This window comes from Betta splendens, chromosome 10, assembly GCF_900634795.4.
Source record: "Betta splendens chromosome 10, fBetSpl5.4, whole genome shotgun sequence".
Lineage (NCBI taxonomy): Eukaryota > Metazoa > Chordata > Actinopteri > Anabantiformes > Osphronemidae > Betta > Betta splendens.
The window spans coordinates 5,978,549-5,990,324 of NC_040890.2; the positions used below are offsets into that span (position 1 = coordinate 5,978,549).

At 39.9% G+C, this 11,776-nt stretch overlaps 1 protein-coding gene across 1 annotated transcript; it reads left to right on the top strand.

Moving 5' to 3' along the window:
* The first annotated feature begins 3,229 nt into the window (after positions 1 to 3,229).
* On the top strand, positions 3,230 to 11,726 carry LOC114864100 (NACHT, LRR and PYD domains-containing protein 3-like). The gene is made up of 12 exons (XM_029164753.3): positions 3,230 to 3,377; positions 4,214 to 4,320; positions 4,494 to 4,601; positions 5,738 to 5,848; positions 6,606 to 6,684; positions 6,760 to 6,988; positions 7,211 to 9,014; positions 9,116 to 9,283; positions 9,371 to 9,544; positions 9,846 to 10,019; positions 10,106 to 10,152; positions 10,774 to 11,726. The coding sequence occupies exons 2-12, from the start codon at positions 4,265 to 4,267 to the stop codon at positions 11,310 to 11,312; spliced, it is 3,489 nt and encodes a 1,162-aa protein (XP_029020586.1). The 5' UTR covers positions 3,230 to 3,377; positions 4,214 to 4,264; the 3' UTR covers positions 11,313 to 11,726.
* Positions 11,727 to 11,776: the final 50 nt, after the last annotated feature.

The following is an 11,776-nucleotide window of genomic DNA, read 5'->3' on the forward strand; positions in this document are numbered from 1 at the left end:
GTGATGGCGACAAATGCCATGAAAACCACTTACACCTGCGCTCAGGTGAAAAGAGGGAGGAGAGTGTGAGAGTTGGGTAGTCAATATTTTAATGACTGTCGCCATGCTTACGCCTTTTATTGTATGTACATTTATGCAATAAATAAATGGAATTACACATGTTTAAGCAGCTCACATATCCATATACATCTATATCCATATACATATACATAAAAACTTGACTGGGATGAAGTTCCGCCTCTACTTTATCAGAATCATCATATTTAAAATAAATCCTAAATTTGGACTAGATACTGTCCCTTTCTATCAAGCTCAAGGTTCCATCATACAACACACAATACCCACAACAACATTTTATAATCATTCTGTTTTTCATATCAAGGTGATGATTAAGAATGAAAATGAAAGAATGAAAATCAAATGCAGATGACCAAAATTCTCAGATATAGTTCTGACAATGCTGCAACAGCTGAAGTGAAGTGTTCAGTATCAAACTATAAAACACATACAAGTAACAATAACAACAAAATGAATGACTGAATCTGGATATTACCAATGAAACTATTACAGGGTTGAGTTACCTGTAATCATAACACAATTGCCATGTCTATGGATTAGTATATATGCATAGCATACAGGGTTAGCGGGTGAATATGACATCTTTATTTTCAACATTTTTAATGTTAATTTTTCACAAAGGAACACATGGTGAACTGTTGCATGAGGACACTTCTTGTTTCTACTCAAAAGGTGGCACTGTGGCTCCATGCGCTTCCAACCTGGTCCACCTGGAAATTTTATGAAAACTTCTAATTTCCTGGAAAATCATTATACAGAAATCAGAGCCACATCAAATCAAATCCCACTGTCCACTGACTACGACACACCTGGAGGTTACAGTGTGTCTTATTCAGAACTTTGGGTCCAAATTGGCCCTTTGTATTATTCCTAAGATAATGAAGACGGCATCTTGGGTGATTTAAACAAGCATTCAGCTCTTTTGGCTCGGCTCCCGGTCGGCCCCTAATTCATTATGACTCTGTGCCTTATATTTTAACTGAATTTAGCAATTATAAATGGAAAATTGTGTTTCTAAGCATTTGTTTATTCTGTGTTTTCATAAAAGCCTTATTTAAATAGAGTTTTCTATTAAAAAATAAACTTAGTCACCACTGTTTAACATTTTATTCAAACATTGTGGCCTTAACATTTTAACACTTTAGTTAATAGTGTTTAGTGGAGGTTGACAGATATTTTAAAATTACAGTCTGCACTCAGATTTGCCGTCTCCAGTATAATTTAAATGCATCCAGATGCTGCTTCTTTTTTTTAAATCATTTTTTGTTGATAGCATTTTTAAACAAATATCAGTTTGTCTGTTTACAATCCAAACTTATTTGCGTAACAAGCTTGAACTATAGTATATATATTCTATCCTCACCGCCTCCAAGTCTGACCAGGAGAGGCAGCTGTTTAGAGAATGAACTGCCAACCTTTGTTGTTCTATTTGTTGTTGTGTTGTAGGGTGATTGGTTTAGTTTGAAGACAAGAGGTTTGAGAGAGGGGTGAGGGAAGATTTACATGTACAAATCCTTATTCAGACACAACGTGTCTCCCATTTATCATGCTGCCCTTTCATCTATTCCAAATATAAGTTCAAGACCAACAGAAAGGACACACAAACAGCCCTGTAACAGTGGAGGAGGAGTTGTTTTGTTCTTGGGTGCCCACTGTTGTCGGCCCTCTTCAACAGGAGTCCGCGCCCCCCCCAGATTAGCTTGCTACGTGATGCCTGCCTGTTCCAGTGCTCCCATTGTCTACCAGGTTTGCCCATTCACTACCAACCATCCTCACACCATCATCTGGACTTACCTTGTCACATCTCCACCACCTCCACTACCCCTTTACTCTCCACAGCCTGTTCCACAGACAGCACAGTTCTGTTCATCTACACTCTTTTTTTCTGTTAAAAAACAGTAAAGTACAGGCAGCACAGTTAACAATATTTAACTGTAGATTAACAGTGCTTTAATGTAGCTGAAATTTACTAAATACAGCAAAAGGCTGTTATTTTGTATTTAGCAATTACTTACTGTTTATTTACACCTTTTCTAAAAGATGTATACAGTATATACAGTACAGATTTTAATTTTTAAATTAAATACACTACTTTACACTACTACTACACACTGACAATACAGTTTACATTACTTTGCCTGAGTATTAAATTAATTGCTAGCAAACATGGCTACATAGATTTTATTTTTTTTAAGTATTACCAGATTATTATCCAAGTTCTAACTCTGACTCTCTCCAATGTTACACAGAAAAAATGGACTTAAATTTGTAATTTTCAATAACTAAGCCTCAAAATGTAAAGTCCCATTCATAGTCCATTAGTTTCTTTAAAAGGCTGGAGATGAGGGACCACTGAAGTCATCTTTTTTTGAACGACCCTTCGTCTTCAACCTCGTGTAGCCTTGCTGTCCCTCTCAGGATCAATCCCGATGAAATGTCTGAAACTAAATTGTGGGTGATAAGAGTCAATTCAATTTACATACTACTAATCACCTAAACCATTTACGCAACACATCCACTTTATTTTAACAGCACTAGCCATTTCTTTCGTGTGAGGAAGTTCTAAAACTGAAAAGCTATACCCAGCTTTTCATATACAGGGACAACTGACTGGAAAAGTCTGATACAGTATGTTTATACCTTTTTGGTAGTTCTCTTTAGCAATTAAGCAATTTTCAGCAAATAAGCTCAGCAACCTACTCAAACATGTTCATTCAAGTTATGCAGAACAGGCAGTGTCTGTACATCCCATATAGTGCAGTGAATGTAGACATCCCTGCCTAAAACGTACATCATTTAACAATTGTAAAGACCTACACTTGTCATGCACAATATGACCTGTTTGAAAATGTCATGTACTTTACCTGTTAAACCTACCTATTAAACTGACGGATGAAGATGGGTGAAAATTCAAACTGGATTGTGGTCTCAAGCATGTGGGCTCACTAGTTGCTTGTATTCCCACGATGCATTGCAAAGAGTATTGTACTGTTTTTTCTACAGTATTAACACTGTAGAAAACTGGTAAAAGACATTTCACAAAAAAGATTTACAGCAATGTACTGCATTTCACAATAAGAGTGTGTGATTTATCACATGTCTACTGAGTGTAGTCTAGTGTTTACAACTAAGCAATGCTACTAACCCAGTTCTACTGGTTTTGAAGTTACCCTGCCAGACAACATACTAACAGTCACCGGGACAGAAGAGGGAGAATAAGCTGCTGTTTCTCTTCAAATGTTTCCTCTACACATGAAGGTGGAAGGTGTCTGTGCGGCGCTAAAGTGAATTACATTAAGGTGGTAAGAATTCTGCAAGAGATATACCGGTATGTCTTTGTCTGATGAACACCATCACTTTTATTACATTGTTTCTTATCATTGTTTGACTTAACATTACAAATGTTTTTGTTTCTGTTGTCCTTTATAAAATCACATCCTATTAATCCTTTAGATTTGAATTTTTTACAGTTCCACTCGAAGGAGAGTGGACTGATTTGTGTGTTTTACTCTTAGTACCTCTTCAGCATGTTTACCAAAATCTGAGCTGGAATGAGTGAGACTGGTTGGACAGGATGTAACTCATGTGCATTTTGATTCAAAACACTGAGGCAGACTTGTTTTAACTGGAAGTAATTCCAGTCCAGTAAATCTGATGAGGTCATTTAGAACCACTGTGTTCTTCATGGACATAGGTTTTATACAGTGGGTGTCACAGTTGGATGATGTAACTTGGAATGTGTGGTGCCTTCTTGACAATGACTGTTGTGCTTTCTGACAAGAATTTCGTGCCTCACCACCATGTGATACAGCAGTTTTTGTCAGGAATGTGATTTTTCTTAAAGCATTACACAGGGTGAAGCGTGCCTGGTAGCCTCATACTTCTGTATTGTTTGACCCAATGTTACTGCGGTGTGTGTATAGTCTGTGCCTTGTTGAAAACTGTAGGTAGAATTGTCACTTTGGGAAATTTGGGGAAATTATATTTACAAAACCAATTATGAACTTTGTTTTTTTTAATTATTATTATTTGTTCAGGGACCATTTACAACAATATTTATCTTATATGTCGAGAAGAACAAAGACATTATAGCAGATTTAGCTAAATTGTTTGTTTTTGTCACTTGTTTTTTCAGGTCAGACGGCAGCAGCAGAGACCAGACTCTCCTGAACCTACCCTGGTCTCCATGAATAGTGATGTGTCCATGGACCGTCCTAAAGAAGGACAACCTGCTGATGGAATGTATGAATTGACCATTACCATGTCCTAGTTCTCCTGGGAACAGGAAATATATTTTCGTTCAGCATTAGTCTGTCTCAATACCAAATTATTGTATGTACATATACTGCAGTTGAGTAATCTACTTACTACTACTAGTAAGTACTTTTCTTTTGTCCTTGTTGTGTTCAATTCAGTATGCAGCAGCAGAAAGCGAACTCTGAACCTAACCGGATCTCCATGAAAAGTGACATGTCTAAGCAGCATCCTGTTCACTTTACAGATGGACAGCCTGCTGATGGAACGTAAGAAGCTCAAATTCAACTTTACCGTCTCCTAGCTCTCCTGGGAACAGGAAATCTGTTTTCGTTCAACGTTAGTCTGTCTCAATACTAAAAGATTGTATGTACATATAAACAGTTGAACTCACATCTAACAACATGATTCCTACCGTCACGATTACACGGGAAAGGACCCAAATGCACGGCGCAGGCAGGACGTGATCTGAAGTGGATTTATTAATGGTGATGACAGGCAAAGGTCGACACACGGGTTAGCATTACTTCCAGCGGCAGCACAGACAAGAAGTAGGCAAGAGCAGTTCGTTTCCAGGCACGAATAATGCACAGAGGCAGAGTCCAATGCAGTACTGACAGGGAGCAGGCAAGACGAGGTCAAACACGAAGCAAAACTGGTACATGGCTGGACTTACAAGATGAGAACTGGGGTTTGGGAGCTGGAGTCCAGAGTGTATCAGGCAGAGACAACCATTGAACAATCTAGGTGAAATATCAAATACATAAAACAGATGTAAGACAAAACATACAGTAAGATATAATAACCGCACAGAATAAGGAACAAACAATTTTTCCATTACAATGACTTTAGTCAACAAACGGTCGGTGTTGGTTTTGTGGACGTGTGAAATAGAATTCCCTGGTACTTTAATGGGAGGATGATCCTTTCCTATATCTACTGTGTTATTGTTACATTACAGTCTAGGGGAGCAATACATTCACATCATACTAAATATTTTAGAAAAAGTAAAATTTAATTAAAACAGTAATTTGCAAGACATACTTTTTTTTAATCTATGAAGAAGTCTATTTCTTATAAATTCAAATTTTTTCATTTGAATATAAAATTGCCTTCCCGCGACAGAGTTTCTCTGTTGAGTTTCAGTGAAAGGTAATAAACAGGCAATCACAGTATAGGCCAACATGCTGCAACACTGCACATCCACTCAATGAGGGCTTAGTGTCTTCAGAAAAACCTTTTATTTTGAGATAAGTACATAATACAGCATTTTACTAACTCACTACTAATTACATTACTGTAACATGCAGTAAAGGGGAGCAGTGCAGTCACACGGTTGTTCTTGTTCATCTGTTTTTTAACTTTAAACTACTTTTCTTTTGTCACTTCTGTCACTTCTTTTCAGGATGCAGCAGCAGAGAGCAGACTCTACTGAACCTAACCGGATCTCCATGAAAAGTGACATGTCTAAGCAGCATCCTGTTCACTTTGCAGATGGACAGCCTGCTGATGGAACGTAAGAAGCTCAAATTCAACTTTAGTGTTTTATAAAGAGTAGATTTGAACATACACAGGCTCAGGTTTTATGACATCTTTAGTGCATAGTTTCCTCATCATCCACTTTCATACATTATTATGTTAGAAATGCACTTCTTTTTTACATTTAGCTGATTAGTCCAGCCCTTTCCTACAATGGTCCATTCAGATTTTTTCACCTTGTCAGTGTAAACTGGGTTCTGTCTTAAACAGTACCCTCACAGGCTCAACCCAAACACATCCCAAGACAAACTCTAGATATCTGACATTTGCTTCAAACAGCACATCAGACTGAGGAGGAGGGTTTTAAATTCTATTCTACATTTTACAGGCAGCCAGTGCAGAGAACCTAATGTAGGAGAAATGTGATCTCTCTTTCTAAGTCTCAACTCAAGCTACAGCATTTTGAATAAGCTGTAGGCTTTTTAAGGAGCTGTTAGAACATCCTATGAGTAAGCAGTTACAGTAGTGTATACTGTAGTGCATGTATAGGCTCGACAGCAGTCGATCCTGATTTAAAACATCTCAAAGAAGGGCTTGAAGTGAAACATTCACTTCAGACAGGATAGTGGAGAACTTGTTGAGACATCCAGATCCAATATTCTTTTGCCATAAAAAAACATAATTGGAGGGCTTTAAGGACACACCTGGTTACCTAATACTATCTGACATCAGTGTTTTGGCTGCAAACATGGCTAAAACTCCACACTCAAATTTTCAGTACATTTTCTCCACAGAGTGGATGTGGAGAGCTCAGAGGTTCCCAGTGATCAGCCTACTAAGCAGCATCAACCAGACGTGGACTGTGTATTTATGGTCTGTACAGTAAATGTACAATCCTTTTAGTTCAAAGTACATGAAATTAAATGTTTAGTTCTCTTCCCGTTCCAGCTGCTGGAGAAGAACATTGCGACTTTTGTAAAGATGGAGCTAAAGAAGATCCAGAGGTTCCTAAAACCAGATTATCCAGAATGTTTAAAAAGTCACATGGAGGATGAGGAGGTGTTAGACAGGACTGATGAAGAGCAGAGGGGGGGCATCAGAGAGTCATTTCTGAAGATCACTTTGAACTTCCTTAGAAAGATGAATCAGGAGGAGCTGGCTGAATGTCTTCAAAGCAGTAAGAATGTTTGCACACATTGAACATGAGACAAATAGAAGCAGCATGAGGGGAAGTTTAAATGTCATGTCTTGTACAGTACATGTACAGTAAATATACAACTCTAAAAATGCTGCTCATAGATGTATCAGTTTAGAAGCTGTTGTGTCCTTCACTGCTGAATAAATTGATAGACATGTGTAGGATCCGCACACTGATTTCATTTCTGCTATGTTCATTCAGGAACTGAAGCTGCAGCATGTCGACGTGAATTTCAGTCTAACCTTAAGGTTAAGTTCCAATGTGTGTTTGAGGGAATCACTAAAGCAGGAAACTCAACCCTGCTAAACCAGATCTACACAGAGCTCTACGTTACAGAGGGAGGGACTGGAGAGGTCAACGATGAACATGAGGTCAGACAGATTGAAACAGCGTCCAGGAAACTGGACAGAGCAGAAAGAACAATCAGACAGGAAGACATGTTTAAAGGCTCACATGGAAGAGGTAAACCAGTCAGAACAGTGATGACAAAGGGAGTGGCTGGCATTGGGAAAACAATCCTAACACAGAAGTTCACTCTGGACTGGGCTGAAGACAAAGCCAACCAGGACATACACTTCACGTTTCCATTCACCTTCAGAGAGCTGAATGTGGTGAGAAAGAAAAAGTTCAGCTTGGTGGAACTTGTTCATTACTTCTTTACTGAAACCAAAGCAGCAGGAATCTGCAGGTTTGAAGAGTTCCAGGTGGTGTTCATCTTGGACGGTCTGGATGAGTGTCGACTTCCTCTGGACTTCCACAATAATAAGATCCTGACTGATGTCACAGAGTCCACCTCAGTGGATGTGCTGCTGACAAACCTGATCAGGGGGAACCTGCTTCCCTCTGCTCGCCTCTGGATCACCACACGACCTGGAGCAGCCAATCAGATCCCTCCTGGCTGTGTTGACCTGGTGACAGAGGTCAGAGGGTTCACTGACCCACAGAAGGAAGAGTACTTTAGGAAGAGATTTAGAGATGAGCAGCAGGCTACAACAATCATCTCCCACATCAAGGCGTCACGAAGCCTCCACATCATGTGCCACATCCCAGTCTTCTGCTGGATCACTGCTACAGTTCTGGAGGATGTGTTGAAAACCAATGATGGAGGAGAGCTGCCCAAGACCCTGACTGAGATGTTCATCCAGTTACTGGTCGTCCAGTCCAAAGTGAAGGCCATCAAGTATGATGGTGGAGCTGAGACAGATCCTCACTGGAATAAAAACAACAAAAAGATGATCAAGTCTCTCGGAAAAGTGGCTTTTGAGCAGCTACAGAAAGGCAACATAATCTTCTGTGAATCAGATCTGACAGAGTGTGGCATTGACATCAGAGCAGCCTCAGTTTACTCAGGAGTGTTCACACAGATCTTTAAAGAGGAGAGAGGACTGTACCAGGACAAGGTGTTCTCCTTTATTCATCTGAGTGTTCAGGAGTTTCTGGCTGCTCTTCATGTGCATCGGACCTTCATCAACTCTGGAGTTAATCTGCTTTCAGAACAACGATCGACATCCAAGTTAGCTAAACTTTTTAAAGATAAACCTGAACCATCACAGTTCTACAATAATGCTGTGGACCAGGCCTTACAGAGTCCAAATGGACACCTGGACTTGTTCCTCCGTTTCCTTCTCGGTCTTTCATTGAAGAGCAACCAAGCTCTCCTTCAAGGCCTTTTGACCAAGACAGGAAGTAGATCACAGACCAGCCAGGAAACCGTCCAGTACATAAAGAAGAAGATCAGTGAGAATCTGTCTGCAGAGAAAAGCATCAACCTGTTCCACTGTCTGAATGAACTGAATGATCATTCATTAATGGAGGAGATTCAACAGAACCTGAGATCAGGATGTTTGTCTACAGATAAACTGTCTCCCGCTCAGTGGTCAGCTCTGGTTTTCATCTTACTGTCATCAAAAAAAGATCTGGACGTGTTTGACCTGAAGAAATACTCTGGTTCAGAGGAGGTTCTTCTGAGGCTGCTGCCAGTGGTTAAGGCCTCCAACAAAGCTCTGTGTGTAAATATATACATTTATCCATTTGCTGGTTCAGTTTATCTTTTACTTTAGTCTAACCTTTTGAGCTTTGGTATCTATTGTTTTTATTACTCTTTAGACTAAGTGGCTGTAACCTCACAGAGAGAAGCTGTGAAGCTCTGTCCTCAGTTCTCATCTCTTCTAATCTGAGAGAACTGGACATGAGTAACAATGACTTGCAGGACTCAGGAGTGAATCTGCTCTGTGATCAACTGAAGAGTCTGCATTGTGAAGTGAGAAGCCTCAGGTCAGCTTCTGGGTATTTGATCAAGTTTATAGCACACAACTTTTTCTGTTTTCTTCTGGATATTAATTGAGTAAAACCACTATTTAGACTCAGTGGCTGTAATTTATCAAAGAGAAGCTGCGGAGCCCTGTCCTCAGTTCTCTGCTCCCAGTCTTCTAGTCTGAGAGAACTGGATCTGAGTAACAATGAGCTGAAGGACTCAGGAGTGAAGCTGCTGTCAACTGGACTGAGGGACCAACACTGCAAACTGGAGACTCTTGGGTTAGTATTCATCTTATTCTATCTAATGATCAACAGTAACAGTCACCAGTGTTTCAGTGTTCACCAGGAATTTGACTTGCTTATATTAAGCACAAAAACCTTAAATTTACGTATTAGTTATTTTCTTCTGATGGCTGACAGAAAAATTCTTAACTACCACAACATCTATGTGTGTGCGCTCAAACCTGTGTAATATTTATCGTGTGTGTGTGTGTGTGTGTGTGTGTGTGTGTGTGTGTGTGTGTGTGTGTGTGTGTGTGTGTGTGTGTGTGTGTGTGTGTGTGTGTGTGTGTGTGTTCAGTCTGTCAGGTTGTCAGATCACAGAACAAGGCTGTGTCTCTCTGGCCTCAGCTCTGAGCTCCAACCCCTCCCATCTAAGAGAGCTGGACCTGAGCTACAATCATCCAGGAGACTCAGGAGTGATGCTCCTGTCTGCTGGACTGGAGCATTCACACTGGAGACTGGAAAGTCTCAGGTATGGACAGACACAGACTAGTCACAGACTACTTTATGAGTGAAAGGTAAGATGATGCATGATGCTGACTTTCTCTCTTCCTCCAGGTTGGACAATGGTGGGCAACAGTGGATTAAATCTGGTCTGAGGAAATGTGAGTGTGTTTTTTTTATTTGATCAATGTGAGCACAGCCACACCTGGTTCGTCCAAAGATGATACAAGCTTTTCTTCTGTGTCAATAGAAATATCTATTGATCAATAAATTGCAAATCCATACACAAACCCAACACACTAAACACAGTTATATAAGCAAATAAATAGATGATGTTGGTAAAAGCACACATTTTATCAACAGCAGCGATGCCAACAAAAGTCAAACTATGTATTTGTTGTTTTTATGATTGTCACTATAATTGGTGCATTTGGGAGCTCAGATTTATTTTTGAGATGTATGTTAGAATGTACAGTAGAACTAATAAAAACTACATCATTAGGTCGATCAGGTTTGAATGATCCAACTAAACGCACTACACACATTCATAGCCATTATCCCTGGGTTCAAAGCAGTACCAAAGCAGAACAATGCTGAAATTTAAACCCTCACGAACCTGTCAATCATGTTAAATTTGACTTTGATTTAGTCACACATCATTTACATCTAAATAATAAAAAAAAAATAAATAATGTTGGTGTAATCACAGTAATTGTTCCAGTAAAGTTGTTCTAAATCAACAGCTAAACTGCAGCTGTGCTGCGTCTTGTTCTCTCCATCAGGGGCCTGTGAACTGGAAGTGGACCTAAACACAGTGAACGGAAAACTACAGCTGTCTGACAACAACAGGGAGGTGACATGGATGAGGGAAGATCAGTCGTATCCTGATCATCCAGACAGATTTAACTTCTGGCCTCAGCTGCTGTGTAGAAATGGTCTGACTGGTCGCTGTTACTGGGAGGTTGAGTGGACCGGAGAGGTTCATATATCAGTGAGTTACAGAGGAATCAAAAGAACAGGAGCCATCAGTGACTGTTGGTTTGGAATGAATGAACAGTCCTGGAGTCTGGACTGCTGTGATGACAGTGGTTACTCTGTCTGTCACAACAGCAAAGTCACATCCATCCCCTCCTCCTCTTCCTTTTATTTAAACAAAGTAGCTGTGTATGTGGACTGTCCTGCCGGCATTCTGTCCTTCTACAGAGTCTCCTTTGACAAACTGATCCACCTCTACACCTTCAGCACCACATTCACTGAACCTCTTTATCCCGGGTTCTGGATCAGCCCCTGTTCCTCAGTGTCTCTGAGTGTGTCGATGTGACTGTCTCTCCTAATTGAATCAGTTCTTGTGTTTTTTTAAACTGCCGGTACAGTTAACCTTCAGAGAAATTGGTTCCATTGTGGTGTCAATGTGTGAATGTTGTGTATATGCTCAGATCCTTGAAGCAGGCCGAGCCACCTTACTGTAGGTGATCTCTTCTTCACTTGTGAGGGTAAAGTTAGACTTTTATCAGGACACAAATGTTTTCTGGCTTACGTTTAAAATGTCACACATTCCTGTTGTTTTGAATCTGGTTAATGACTGAAACTGAAACTATTACCAGGGTTGTTATTAATCTGTTGTTTAATCAAACTGTGAACTGCTGAATAACAATCACCCTCTGGAGATACAGTAATACAGTAGCTTGAAATGAAGCTCTTCAGTAAAGAATAAACACAAGTGTCTGTTTCCTGATTCAGTCAGAGGCTGCTCTGTTTTGATACATCTAACATGAGGTCTGGACC